General features: G+C 44.1%; 1 protein-coding gene and 1 long non-coding RNA gene across 2 annotated transcripts in view; both read right to left on the reverse strand.

Annotated features, from left to right (window-relative positions):
- Positions 1–15301, reverse strand: part of LOC138745186 (potassium/sodium hyperpolarization-activated cyclic nucleotide-gated channel 3-like) — a 788271-nt gene that overhangs the window by 163939 nt on the left and 609031 nt on the right. The window contains exon 3 of the mRNA XM_069902244.1: positions 6036–6197. Within this exon, the coding sequence (XP_069758345.1) occupies positions 6036–6197 (162 nt within the window). The remainder of the gene's footprint in view (positions 1–6035; positions 6198–15301) is intronic.
- Positions 11648–15263, reverse strand: LOC138746311 (uncharacterized). Its single transcript, XR_011346856.1, has 2 exons — positions 15114–15263; positions 11648–11814 (listed from the first exon to the last, which is right to left on the reverse strand). It is a non-coding gene; the product is annotated as an uncharacterized lncRNA (long non-coding RNA).

Genomic DNA, 15301 nt, shown 5'->3' on the forward strand with positions numbered 1-15301 from the left:
CCTTATGGGGCAACGATGGATGAGAGGTGGCTTAATGCAGGTGTATGATTATAAGAAGCACAGATAGGATGGACAGCCAGCACCTTTATCCAGGGCGACGATGATCAATAGCAAAGGACATCTGTTTACAGAGAGTGGAGCAAAGTTTAGGGAGATAAAAGAGACAGTTTAATCTTTTTAGATATACAGAACACGGTGGAATTCCTGGAATGCATTGTGTGGGGTGATGGTGGAGGGACAGTTAAAAGAATCTTTGAGTGGCACGTATGCAAGGAAAATGGAGGGTTATGGGCTGAGAGGTTGGAAGGGTTAAATTGCTGTGGAGCACATTTGTATAGATCGGCACAACATCCCGAGCCAGAGGGCCTGTACTGTGCTGTCTATGCTCTGTTTCAATCATCAAACACCCATTTACGTTCATTCTAATTATGAATCATTAATCCTAGATATTATGTTCTCTTCATTGAAGATTTCTCCTCAATAGTTACTTGTGAACTTCCATAAGTATCATCCCACACCTCACGAGGCATTAAGCACACTCGTGTCACTGGATCAGTCAGAGATGATCGTGTGGGATTGGTGGTAGTCGGGAAATTGCTCCACACAGCTGTCAATGTGATGTCCCCACCCGCTCCCCACAGATAGGAAGGACATCCAGCAACTTTACCCTTGGCTCATGAGCCTGTGCTGACCAATTAACCTACAATCCCCATATGTCTTGATGGATGGGAGGAAAGCAGAGCACCCTGGGGAAACCCACACAGACAACAGGGAGAACGTACAAACCCCTTACAGACAGCATGGGATTCGAACCCTGGTCGCTGGAGCTATAACAGCATTGCGTTAACTGTGCGGCTGCTGCTTTTTAAGCACGGACTCCTCTCCCTGTAACCCATTTCCTACTGGGAACTGCACAGCTCCCAGCTTTGCTTGCAAACCTCAGAGTGGATCCATCAATTGTATTTTTGCACAGTTTCAGGGTTTCTTCGGAAGTTTCACCTGGGGGGGGTGGGGGGTACGTCAACACATCTGTTCACCGCACAGAAAGACAGAGGGGAAAGCCCAAATTCTTGGCGTCATATGGAGAAACAAATACCCAAAATCTCTTGGGATCCCCTGCCACCTCTTGAGCACCCCTGAACTCCCACTGACAGCTACCTATCCTCCGAAAAATAAACCGAGGCAGCTCTCTTGGCTGTAAGAAGCTTTTGCACGCGTGTTGATTTTTCAAACCATTTTCTGGATCCCTGCCGAATCCATTTTTTGCTGTAACATTCAACACATGATGCCAAATGAATCAAGAGGTCATAAATTTTCCATAAAGCCAGCACCTTGTCAAGTCCCTTATGGACTTAATTATCATTTTCCACTTTAACATTTATCATTTGTGAATGCACCATTCTTGGATACATTTCTCAGATTTTCCCTCACATTTATGGTCTAATTTGACAGCAAGTCTCCAAATACAGTCAATTGAATTTATACTTCGTCATGATGAAGTATCTTCCTCGATGTTTTGGAGTAATGAGTCTTTCACCACTGCCTGAACCATCATTGTGCAATGACTTAGGTGGACCTCATGTAGTGTTGAAGATGAGAATAATGGGTTATCGGTAACCAGGACCATAGTGGTCAGTGCAATGCTGCTACATCAATGACCCAGGTTCGAATCCGACGCTTCCCTGTGTCTGTGTGCATTTTCCCATGAGTGCTCTGGTTTCCTTCCACCCCTCAAATCGAACCGGGGATTATAGGTTAATTGGGCTCATTTGGGCCTGTTACCATGCTGTATGTCTGCGCAGATTACTATTTGAATGGCAATAGATTAAGAGATGGGGAAGTGCAGAGAGACCTAGGGGTACTTGTACACCAGTCTCTGAAGGCGAGCATGCAGGTACAGCAGGCGGTTCAAAAGGCAAATGGTATGTTGGCCTTCATATCAAGAGGGTTTGAGTCTAGGAACAAGGATACCTTACTGCAGCTGTACAGGGCCTTGGTGAGACCCCACCTGGAGTATTGTGTGCAGTTTTGGTCACCTTATCGAAGGAAGGATGTTCTTGGAATGGAGGGAGTGCAGAGGCGATTCACCAGGCTGATACCTGGAATGGCAGGAATGACTTAGGAGGAAAGATTGATAACCTCTGATACACTCCTTCACTCTCTGCAACTTAACCCGCTGAAAGATTCTTGGTTCCATTAAACTCCAGCTTAAAGCAATTCCCACAAATCCCAAAGCGGCAAATGGAATTGCTAGAGGGATGGCATTTAGGAGCAAGGAGGTAACGCTGCAACTGTACAGGGTACTGTAAGGCCGCATCTGGAGGATTGGGTGCAGTTCTGGTCTCAAGTGAGGAAGGATGTACTGGCTTTGTAGGCAGTGCAGAGGAGGTTCACCCAGTTGATTCCAGAGATGAGGGGGAGGGGGGGGGGGTTAACACATGAGGAAAGATGGAGTCATCTGGGAACGCTCTTGTTGAAGGAATGAGAGGGGATCTTACAGAAATGTATACAATTATGGAAGGCATCGATGTTTACTTTGGTAGGGGAGACCAGAACTAGGGGACATTGCCTCAAGGTTTAGGGTCGTAGGTCAGGACCAAGATGAGGAGGAAATGCTTTTCCCAGAGGGTGGTGAATCTGTGGAATTCGCTGCCCATTGAAGCAGTGGAGGCGACCACAGTGAATATATTTAGGACAAGGTTGGATAGATTTCTACAGATTAAGCGAATTAAGGGATATGGGGAAAAGGCAGGTGGGTGAAGATGAGCCCATTATCATGAATATATTGAATGGTGAAGTAGGCTTGATGGGCCGGATGGCCAACTCCTGCTCCCATTTGTTATGTTCAAATCAAAGTGTTCTACAGCATGGAGTCAGGCTCTTCAGCCCACGGAGTCTGACCCCTCCAGCAGAGCTCTCACATTCTCCGTGACCTTACACGTTTCCTCTGCATGCCATGGTTACCTCCCACATGCCAAAAGCACGCAGGCTGGAGGGAAAGCAGACTGCCGTAAATTCCCCTGGAGCATGGGCGAGTGATGGAATATCGGGCGAGAAGATGGGAATGCGGGATTGATGTAAATGGGTGCTTGATACTCATTGCAAGCCGAGGGACCTGTTTCTGTGCTATGTCTTTCAGGGCCCCTCACTAGGAACACCAAGGAAAGCTTTGCGTCTGGGAGCGTCACATCAGTCAGGTGCATCACTGAACTTATCAAGCATTTCAAAATCTCAGCCTGCCAGCACTTTTACTGACTTTGCATTGTCAGGTACTCAAAGGCATTGAAGACGTATCTAATCTCCAGAGGGGCTGAAGCCATTAATTAGTAGCTGGGTGTCACCAGAAGTGACCATTAAATCCACTGAAGGCAAGTGGATTCTTATCAGAATCGTAGAAGGAAACACAAGAGTTCCAGAGCAATGGCAACATTACAGGATTGTTATCAGGGGCCTTTTCTTCATATCAAAATGCCTGCACAGCTAATGGCATCAGTGTGAAAACTCAACACTTTCCTCAGAAGAAAGCTTTCTCCACTTTACTTTCTAATACTTAGACAATCTGATAAAAGTCGTGCTTGGACAACTCTACTTCATTTGAGAAGACTTCAGCACAGGCTGTGAGATGCACTGGGACACAACCACCCCTTAATCAGATTCTCCTCTTGTTCAGGGCAACCAGTTAACAAGAATCTTGGTAACACTGGACAATGAAGATTTTTGCTTCCTGAACATTTTTGGGTGTATTTTTTATAAAATGTTCTTACTTTTTAAAATGCTTTTATTTAATAGTTAAAGTATAAACAATTGAATAATATGATAATACAATGACAAATTAATTAAAATAAAAGGAAAACTTTTTTCCCCCCAAATATGACCAATTCAAAAATCCAAATTTTTATAAATTTTAGGCGGCTTGATCACGAAAATAACTTAAAATTTTCTAATCACATACTTTTTTCCCCACAGATATAACCTATTTTGTGACTTCCTGTCATATCTTAAGTCTACCAAACATGTCATTGAAAATTCATTTCCTTCATTCGCTCTTGGATTTTTTTTCCTGCTGGTCTTGGTGCTGTCAGTGACAAACCTGGTGAAAGTTTTCACCAGGACATTGCGACCATGGAAAAGAGGCGTTAATACTGGCCGACGACTGAGAGGCATCAGATGCCGAGTACAAATGGAAATAAGCAGCAAAACATTTTTAGGTCAGTTGAACTAACGCAACGCGTGAACGTCATGATGCGATTAAACTTGCTAAATTTAATAAAAGTTAATGTTTTTCCAACTCCCTAAGTGATACAGCAAATCTGAAATTATCTTTGTGTTCAGCTAGAAGTGGCCTATCATAATCCCCAATTTCTTATCATGAAGCAAACCTTTTGTAAAAAAAAATTGTCCAGTGTTACCTATAATGCTGGAAAACCCCAATAGGCTAGCAGGCATCTCATCTAAATTTGTGCATGAACCGTAAATATTTGTGTAAGATGCATTTTGTGTATAATGTGACCCCTCCCATTTTTGAGGGGAAAAAGGAGAAAAATTTTACCCCATGTACAATACGACCTCCCCTCACCCAATTTGCGCTGCTGTCTCTCTTCCCTCGTCTGCTCAAATCACACTGCCATCTCTCCCCCCTCATCCGCTCAAATCGTGCTGCCATCTCTGCCCCCTCACCCAAGTCGTGCTGTCATCTCTCCCCCCTTGCCCACCCAATTCACACTGCCGTCTCTGCCCCCTCACATGAGTCATGCTGCCATCTCTACCCCTCCCTCCCCACCCAACCTAGTCGCATTGCCGTCAATGTAGGCAGCCACTGATAACCTTACTGACCGTTAAACCTGACAGAAAAAATTGTTAAAATAATAACCTTGTGTATAATGTGAATCCGAGCTCAAATTTCAGTACAAATGATTTTATATTATCCACAAATATTTACGGTATGTCCGTTTGTTCTGTAGGGGTAACATTTGATGCTGAATGTCATGACCACATTGAATTTGTTCCGTAGGGGTAACATTTGATGCTGAATGTCATGACCACATTGAATTTGTTCCATAGGGGTAACATTTGATGCTGAATGTCATGACCACATTGAATTTGTCCCGTAGGGGTAACACTTGATGCTGAATGTCATGACCACATTGAATTTGTCCCGTTGGGGTAACATTTGATGCTGAATGTCATGACCACATTGAATTTGACCTTTAAGGTCATATGAAGTTCAAAAGTGCTTTTTGACAAGCTTGCACTGACTTGTATTACTGTTTACTATAATTGTGGTAACATTTGATTCTGAATGTCATGACCACATTGAATTTAACCTTTAAGGTCATAGGAGGTTTAAAAAGTTCCAAAAAGTTTGAACTTGCATCAGGGACACTTCCATTAGTTCCAGTGTTGTGCATCAATGTACATTCAGAATTAAAAAAAGGCGGCCAAACCCAGTTCAATATGGGCCCAAAAAAGCGAAGCGGCATTGACAGAAGCACTTCACGAGCCCGTAGAGTCAGACAAAGGACAAAGGAAGAGACAGCAGTGGGACATCAGTCTCGCCCCTCACTGCTGAGGCTTCTAAGTATGCAAGGAGCAGGCAGCAGGAAACAGAACAGCAGTGATACGCCCGTCTCAGTGCTCAGGCCTCCAGACATGCCCATATATTAGATTACCATGAAGTTTTTTGGGTACAGTACTTGGTTTCAACCATGTAGTCAACAACTGAGTGTTTTATTTCCCGGGTAACGCCGGGTATCCTGATAGTAAAACATAAGCAGACAATATTTCAAGTCCACAAACATCATCTTGAGGCATTAACATGACTTTACATTTACTGTTGGCCAATTGATCTCCCCATCAGTATAGGTAAAAGTACAAAGACCCCTGGGGAACAGAACGAGTTGCTCAGTCCAACCGAGTTAACATTCTGCATGTGTCCCATTTGCCTGCACATCTGAACCCTTCCTGTCCAGATGTGCCCAGAGGTCTAATAGAGATCAGCTAAGACCGTGATTTTGTGAATCGTGAGAGCCACTTACCACCATGTTGTTGAGAGAGACCCAACAGTCCTCGGGGAAATCTTGCAACATGGGCACCAGGAATTGGAGGCAGCCATCCCAATGGCACAACAGCAGCATCATTCCAATCAGGTTAACAATCCGCACCACTGCACTCGCCAGGTCGTAAGTCATGTGGAAAATCTACCAACCAAAAATAACAGTAGAATTTGTTAGCTTCTTTTCAGACAGGCTTTTATTGATTGGAAGATCAATACATTTGCAGAGGAAACTAATTTCAGTGCAGGAAGCAATCCAACATCCATTTCTTTATCTATTCAGTTGTCCAATTCTGTCTAGTGCTATTTCTCACCCTGGACTCAGAGGTCACGGTGACCGTTGGGGGCTCAAAGGTGAAGGGATTTCATTGATGTAATGGATAGATGGAAATCTTCAATGCTGCCATTAACATTCCATTGTGCCTCCCCCACAGATATGCTTCAGTGCTCCTGTCATGAAGAGGCAGCTACTGTGCTATTCTGAGAGCCGTCATTCACTTCCAGATAACTTAGCATAGACACCTATTGACTTATCTCATGGAGGATAGCCCACCAGATCAGTAAAGCCCCAGGAATGATTTGAATGGCAGAGTTTACTCACATTAGTACACCATGAGTGATCTCATGCACGGGGGAAAGAGGCAGATGGGTGAAATTATAAAACTTTTTTATGTAGTCAATAGGAGAGAAGTATGGAAGAAACCGACTTACTTTAAAGGTCTAGGACATTTTGGCTCACAAAATTGTCTGCTGCCTTACTCCCATCCTGCTGCACTGCCTGAACCCCTAGCATTGCAGAAACTCCCTCCCTCCCACTCACCATAGTCAAAATAAAGGTTGAGAATGGCTGTTCTAGAGTCTCATGCAAATAACTTTGCATTATATGCAAGGTCAATCGTGAAGACTGGCAAATGCTTTGAATAGAGATCATGTGCTAATTTAGACCCAAAAAGGTACTCTTACTTCCAGACCTGCTGGATCACAGTGCAGATACTGCAGAGGCGTGGATTGGCGGTCAATCCACAGGACCATTATAGTGGCAGAGAGGATAAATGCAGTCTCCCTCCTCCCCCATTGACGTGATCCACGACGATCGAGGGCATGCAAAATCATTGAGAACCCCTTGCACCACCACCATCTCTCCCTCACCCCCCCACCCACTGCACACAGCATCCTTCAGGCTGCTCCAATCAGGAAAGTGTAATCAGAGCCAGGCTGAGTAATGGCTTCTTCCCACAGGAGAGAGATCGCTGAACCACAAAAGAAACTGCTCACACTGACCACCCGAGACTCTCATCTGATTGTACAACACAACGAAACAGCATTCTCCGGTCAACACACAACCAGACAGACATTCATACAGGCAAACAATACATAACTATTTTATCCATAAAAATAAATGCAAATTGTTTTGTAAAATGAGAGTCTCGGATGGTTAGTGTGAGCAGTGGTCGTTAAAGGGAACATTTCCAAACAGAAGGTTGCCGCCACTGTTCCCTCTAAGCTGTACACACCTACCTGCACACACACTAAATGCGCACACAATAGGTTAGTTACCTCAAAATAATGCAGTAATTAATAATTATACTTATTGAAAATAATATCTCAGCTGTTTCCTCAGGACATGCTTCACACATCCTCCCTCGCCACCATTCAGGGCCACAGACAGTCCTTCCAAGTGAAGCAACATTTCACTTGTGAATCTGCAGGGGTCATCTACTGCTTCCGCCGTGGTCCCCTCTACATCGGAGAGGCTGGATGCAGACTGGCAGATCGCTTTTTTTGACCACCTCGGCTCTGTCTGCCGCAATAGCGTGGATCTCCCAGTAACTGCCCTCTTCAATTCTCCATCCCATTCCCTTGTCGACATGGCTGCCCGTGATCTCATGCCCTGCCAGACTGACACCACCTGTGAATTGGAGTAACAACACCTCATCTTCTGACTGGGCACCCTCCAACCAAATGGCATTAATATCAACTTCTCTGGCTTTCGTTAAGCTCCCCCACTCCCACGCCTCCCCCCCCCCCATTATCTCTCCATTTCCTGCCTCCTTTCGCACAGGCGTGATAAATTCTACCTAGCCCCTTACCCCTTTTGTTGGTCTGGAATCCCCCCCATTGCTTGAATTCTGAGACTTCCTGATATATCCTGCTTCTGCTCTTTTCTTTGAAGATGGGCTCAGGCTCGAAACATCACCGATATATCTGAATAGACCAGCTAAGTTCCTCCAGCAGTTTGGTGTTTTTACGCATCTCATCTGGAAAAAGCTTCTTTAACACTCCACCCTGGAAATTCAGTTCAAGAACACAAAATAAGTGCTGGAGTAGGATATCAGGACCTTGAAGCCTTACCCAGCATTTAATATTAACAATACCCTTCTCAACTCCTCTTTGATGCCATTTGTCCACATCCCTCAATTCCAAATATCTGTTGTTCATCTGCTCTTTAAATGCTTTAAATTTCCACCACCCGCAGGGAATTCCAATGTAGAGTGAAACATGAAAGTCTGTGGTGTGATGGGAGTGAAAACACACACAGAAATGCTGAAGGAACTCAGCCAGTCTCACAAAATCCATGGGAGGTAAAGATACATTATGGATGTTTTGGGCCAAACCCTTCTTCAAGGTAGAAAACAGGAATGTATCCGTAGAATAAAGACAAAAATGACAGGAGAAAGAGTCCAGACCAACAAATAAAAGGTGTTAATTGGATCAGATAAGAGGAAAGGTGAGAAGTGATTTTGGCTCTGTAAAAGGAGACAGAGGGAACAGGGAAGAGGGAAGGAGAGCCAGAGTTGGGTGGAAGGGCGACAGGGGCAAGAAGGGGGGGTGGGTTAAGAAAAGCTAGAGAAGATATTAATTCCATCCAGTTGGAGGGGTCTCATTCTGGCAATGCACGAGGCCATGGACAGACATTCAGCAAGGGGATGGGGATGGGGAATTGAAATTAGTGGCCCACAGAGAGATCCACGCTATTGCAGCAGACAGATCGGAGGTGCTCAATGAAGCGATCTCCCAGTGTGCCCAATCTCTCCAACGTACAGGAGACCACAATGGGAGCAACGGAATGACCCCTGGAGATTCACAAGTGGAATGTAGCTTCACTTGGAAGGACAGTTTGGGGCCCCAAATGGTGGTGAGGGAGGAGGTAATGGTGCAAGTAGATCATCTCCTGTGGTGAGAGGGCTACGTGCCAAGGGGATGATTGCTGGGGAGGGAAGAGTGAACGGACAGAGCAGTCTCTTTCGAAGGCAGAAAAGGGAATTTGATGTGTAGAGGCTGGTTGGGTGGCAGTGAGGACGAGGGGAACACTCAGGTGCAGAACTTGAACTCAACATTCACCCTGAATAGAAAATGTGTGACTGATTCGATCCATGCTCATTCATGAGGCAACGTGAAACACTGCATCAAGGAGCTCTACATGGAAATAACGTGACATCCTGCAACACAATAAGACCTCTTCATCTTAATGGAGAGATGAAAAAGCTTTCAAGGATCCTCAAGAATTCTAATCTTTCATTGCAGTTTGTTGGGAAGTGCATTTATGTCACTTGATTTCTTTTAAAAAAAGCCTTAGGTAGTCAACATTTGATCACAAGTTCAAGACTTTCTTCTACAGCAAAACATCCAACATGTCGGTCAACGGCCTCATACACTACCAGAATCGGAACTTATTGTCAAGAACAATTCACAAAATTCAGCGTTTTGCAGCGCGCCCAGACACCACCTGCCTACTTTTTACTCATAGAGATTTCAGGGCTGGAATGTTGGTTACCCTTTACTTCCTGTAGTATCTGCTGCGTGACCCACTGAATTTCTCTAGGGCACCTCATTTTGACTAGTTTACCAGTGCAACTCTGCAGGAGTGTTGTAACATCAGAGGTAAATGCCTTTGGACAGACTCTGCTCAACATCTACCACTCAATCAACAACACCAAATAGATTGTAGGAAGAAAAAACTAGTTCATTGTAAATTTCCTACTCACTGGTGCACGTACTGCCTCGAACTCCTGTCAGAAAAAAAGATAGTATTTCCCTTGACTGTTGAGTTGAAGTGAATTAATACCACCCTCTGTCACAAGTTCCCTAGATCACGTGATCTCTATTGCCCAATCAGCTTCCGGCTGATCTGAGCTTTTCAAATCCAACTGCCTGAATCACCTGACTCCAATTGCCAGGTCCCCAGGCTTCAGATAAAATCCCTGTTGAAGCCTGCTCCGAGATATAAAAAAAAAACAAAGGTTCTCAACCTTCTTTCCACTCACATCCCGCTTTAAGTAATCTCTATGCCATCGGTGCTCTGTGATTAGTAAAGGATTGCTTAAGGTGAATGGGAGGGAAGGTTGAGAACCACTGCTCTAGACCCAATTGTTACTGAAATATTTTATTTGAGAAAAATTGTCATCGGCCCATTTCCTTTGGATTTCTGAAACCGTGCACATAACGAGTCAATGAGGTCCGATTAAAACAGTGGTTTTCAAACTTTTTCTTTCCACCCACATCCCACCTTAAGCAATCCCTTACTAATCACAGAGCACTGACGGCATAGGGATTACTTAAAGGGGGATGTGAGTGGAAAGAAAAAGGCTGAGAACCACTGTACTGGAGGGAAATGGAAAGCAACATTTCCATTTCCATCTATTGATGTTGTCTGGCCTGCTGAATTCCTCCAGTAGTTTCTTTACTTTTGCTTTGGTTTCCAACATATTTTAATTTTAAAAGGAACAATTAGATATACAGCAGGGCAACTGGTCCTTCTGGCCCACGAGCCCATGCTGCCAAAATTACCAAATTAACCGACAAACCCTGTACATTTTTGAAAAGTGAGAGGAAACCAGGGCATCTGATGGAAATCCACTCAGAGACATGGAGAATGTGCAAACTCCTTAGCCAGGATTTGAACCTGAATTACTAACGCTGAGATAGCATAGTGCTAACCGCTACGCCAACCCTGCTGTCCTGCATTCTCTAGCCCAACAGATCAGATGGTTGTCATCATGTTGCTGCCTTGTGGAACTTCGCTGTGTACAAATGAGATCATATTTTGAGTCTTCTATCTGCGAGAGCCCCACACTTAAAAAAAAACATTCAAAGGAAAGCATTAGTATAAATAAGTACTACGTAGTGGGGAAAGCAGAGTGTTTGCAAACTCTTTGCTTGACATTTGATTTTATTAATGATAATGGAGGGCATTCTGGCTGGTTGCATCACTGCCTGGTACGCAGATGCCAACACTCAGGGCAACAATAAACTCCAGGGGGTTGTTAACTCAGTCTGCGACATCACAGGCCCCAGACTTCACCCCATCGAGGACATCTACATGGGGAAGTGTCTTAAAAAAGCAGCTTCTATCCTCAAAGTCCCCAGGCCGTGCCCTCTTCACTCTGCTACCATTGGGGGAAAAAGGTACAGGAGCCTGAAGGCGAGCACCCAGCGGCACAAGGACGGCTTCTCCCCCGCTGCCATCAGATTCCTGAATGGTCAATGAACCAAAGGCACTGCCTCACTTTTTGTGCACTGTTATTTTTTATAGTAATGCCGTAGGATGGATATAATATGAAAGTTTACACAATGATACTGTCACAAAACACCGAATTTCATGATTCTTCAGTATTTATTCAAAAATTCAGCCCTCGATCCTGATGTAGACCCCTCTGGCATATTTTATTCTGTTGTTTCTGTCCATTGTTACTTTGCTATACAAATTATGGTGGCCATGTCGCTGTCTTTAGGTTCAGTCCCTTCTCTGCCGTCCACTGTTACTATAGAAACAGCAACAATCCAAGGATAAATCAGAAAACACCAGTTACTTTTGCCCTGCTTCAAATCACAACTATATTTGCCTAATTTTTCTTTGATGTTTCAGAATGGATAAAAGGTTTTTTTTGCAGGATACTTTGTTATGAATCTTTATGACTCAGGTATGAAGGGAGAAATAGAACCAGGAATAGCGATTTGGGCCATGCGCTTGCTCCAGCAGTTAATAACTGAGCTTCTGAAGTTCAAAGAAATCCTGCAGATGTTGGGATATCTGAAATGAAACCAAAAAATTCTGGAAAATTTCAACAGGTCAAGCAGCATCTGAGCTGGGAAACGGAGGTGCAAGTTAGACCAAGAGGAGAGAAGGAGGACGAGGAAAGGTGGAGGAAGGACACAGAACTCAGGGACTGCCTGAAATGGTGAGTTGGCCTGGCTTAATAGGGGCAGTTACAAGAGAGAAGGAGAGAGAGAGAGAGAGAACGAGAAGAGAGAAAAAAGATAAATCAAGAGAGATTGAAAAAGGGAGGGAATAAAAGAGAGAAACCAAGATAAGAGAGAGATGGAGAGATAAAAAAAGAGATAACCTGCAACCAGACCTTAGCCCTCCATACCCCTCCCATTCACGTACCTGTCCAAATTTTACTTAAATGGTAAAATTGAGCACGCATTCACAACTTCAGCTGACAGCTCACTTTATACTCCCACTACTCTCTGTGTGAAGAAGTCCCCCCTAAACTTTTTTTTCTTTTCACCCTTAATTTCAATGGAAAGAGCATACCTCCACTCAGTCTGTCCATACTCCCCATAATTTGTATACATCCATCAATCTCTTCTCATTCTCTACACTCCAGGGAATAAAGTCCAAACCTGTTTGACCTTTCCCTGTAACTCAGGTAGCATCCAAGTACATCTTCTCTTTGTTCTTTCTCAGTCTGATTAAAATGATCTCCACTCCAACTCCATGGTTCATTAAGCCACCCTGTTTCAGGTGGATCACCAGCACTTTCTCAAGGACAATTAAAGATCCTGGTTTTCCTTGCAAAGACCAGATCCCTCAAAAAAACAAATACTTGTGTAAAAGTTGAGTTTTTGGACCAATTTTTCGGGTCAAATTTGTGGGGCTGACTTTTACACGGGCTATACTTTTGACCGCGGTAAGTACCTGTGTCGTTCAAGGCATTGGGAGCTCAGATGGGCGGGCAGTCAAGGCAAGGATCCATGGCCGGGACATTGGGAGCTTGGATGGCAGGTGGTCGGGGCATCAAGTGCTCCTAAAGGCTGCCAGCCGAGGCAAGGGTTCACGAGTTCGGATGGGCGGGCGGTCTGGGCGAAAAATAGGGCGACTGACTTTTAAATGTGTCATATGAGAAACATGATTTTTGGGCCAAAAATAAAGTAGTTTCAACTATACACGGGATTGGCTATTACCCGGTAAATAAAAGTAGATAACACATTTGTGCATTGAACCAGAGTTCAAACCTATTCCAGTCAATAAATTATCACTGTCCTCCTTCTAATAAGTTGAAAAAACATTCAGAAGATCTGAAGGTACAGGGAAATGTAAAGCAGCACATAATAGCTCAGAAATTGACATTAAATTGACAATCTCACTCAAGGAGCTTGGAGTTCGGCTGCGACAAGAGCTGATATAAGATGCTGTCATCCTCAAGACAGGTTGGAGAACATATCTCTGCTGGCTGCAAAGATGCTAAATTAAATAAAATAGGGTCTGCCTCTTTGATGCAGGTGGATATGAAGCCACAGAACTGAAGCCTAATAATTTAATATTCAACTGACAATCAATATTAGGGAAGTGAAAGAACTGGCAGGAGGAGAGAGTGGGTTAAACTGGAGAATTAATGAATGGTGCCATGAATATATTTTTGTAGCACACATTTCCTTCCAGAGAAAATTTTATGTTCTCTCAACATGACTAAAGATAGTCTTCCTCCATCACTGAGACAATGTAAAGTGTGTTTTATTTTACACGTGGTTTGAAGGACTAAACGTGGCCTGGAACCAAACAGGTACTCCAACGAGTGTGGAAATATTTACAAAATCAGGCAGCATCTAGGGGTGAAGGATGCAGTGTGAATGTTTTCAGGTTGCTGAACGTTCACCAGAACTGACCCGCAGCTGCCTGAAGAAATTTAATTCCATTTTACATCTGTTTCATGGTAGTGTATAGCCATGGTGCCAACCAATGGGTTAACAACCGCTCTAATCTACGTTCACACTGGTGTCAACTAAGGCCACACCATTGCCCTCATGCTCTCCTCAAACTTTTTTACTGCAAAGGGGAACCTTGCCTTCAGGAAGTTTTCTTCAGTGGTATTTTTGCATGAACTGCATCTATGAATATTTATTAATCCTTTTATATTGATTTTAGTTTTCTCTTGTGGTGTTCTGAGATAGTTTATTAGATACCTAGTATTTGTAAGTAGGTTTTACACACCTGTGTAGCCACAGCAACAGGAAGTTCACTGCATCTGTACTTATAGAACATTACAGCACAGTGCAGGCCCTTTGGCCCTTGATGTTGTGCCATCCTACATATTTCTGCCAAAAAAACCCACAAAACCTTTCCTATCTATTGCTTAATAGACTCGCTGCATAATTCTCACGTTCAACACTAGATTGCCAAAGCATCCTCGTGCAATGCCAAAGGTGGCAGGGTCGAGCTTCACAGATCCTCACAAATTCACCTCCAAAAGTTATAATATCTTCATTGGAATGAAGGATGAGAGTTGCAGATACTGTGATTGAGGAAAATACACAAAAATGCTGGAGAAACTCAGCAGGTCTCCTAGCACCCATAGGAGGCAAAGATTATATAAACAATGTTTCGGGCCTGAGACTTTCTTCAAGGTATGAGAATAAAATGGCAAGGTGTCTGAATAAAAGATTGGGGGTGGAGGGAAGAAGGGGCAAGGGAAGTAACACATGCCAACTGGCAAAAGGCCATGGGTGAACATAGATTGGAAGGTAGGAGAGAAAAGCTGAGTGTTCAGGAAAGGAGCTGGCTTGGCAGGGAGGTGGAAAAGGGGAGAGGAAGTGGGAGAGGAAAAGGGAGGGAGGAGGAGAGGGAGAGAGAGAGAGAGAGAGAGAGAGACACACACACAAGGGAGCTGGAGGACAGAGACATAGGGATTGGGAAAGAGAGATGGGGATAGTAGTGGCCCAGTTGGATTAGAGGTTAGCACAATGCCTTTACAGCGCCAGCAATTGAGACCAGGGTTTGAATCCTGCACTGTCTGTAAGGAGTTCATATATTCTCCCCAGGTCACCGGTTTCCCCTCACCATTCAAAACGTCCTGGGGGTGTAGGTTATTTGGGTGTAAATTTGGCAGTTCAGGCTCGTGGGCCGAAATGAAAATCAAATGGAAACCGGAGAAGTCGATGTTAGTGCCAAGTCAGAAGATGAGGTGTTGTTCCTCCAATTTGTAGGTGGTCTCAGTTGGGCAGTGCATGAGACCATAATCGGACATG

This window comes from Narcine bancroftii, chromosome 11 (assembly GCF_036971445.1).
Source record: "Narcine bancroftii isolate sNarBan1 chromosome 11, sNarBan1.hap1, whole genome shotgun sequence".
NCBI classification, from domain to species: Eukaryota; Metazoa; Chordata; class Chondrichthyes; order Torpediniformes; family Narcinidae; genus Narcine; species Narcine bancroftii.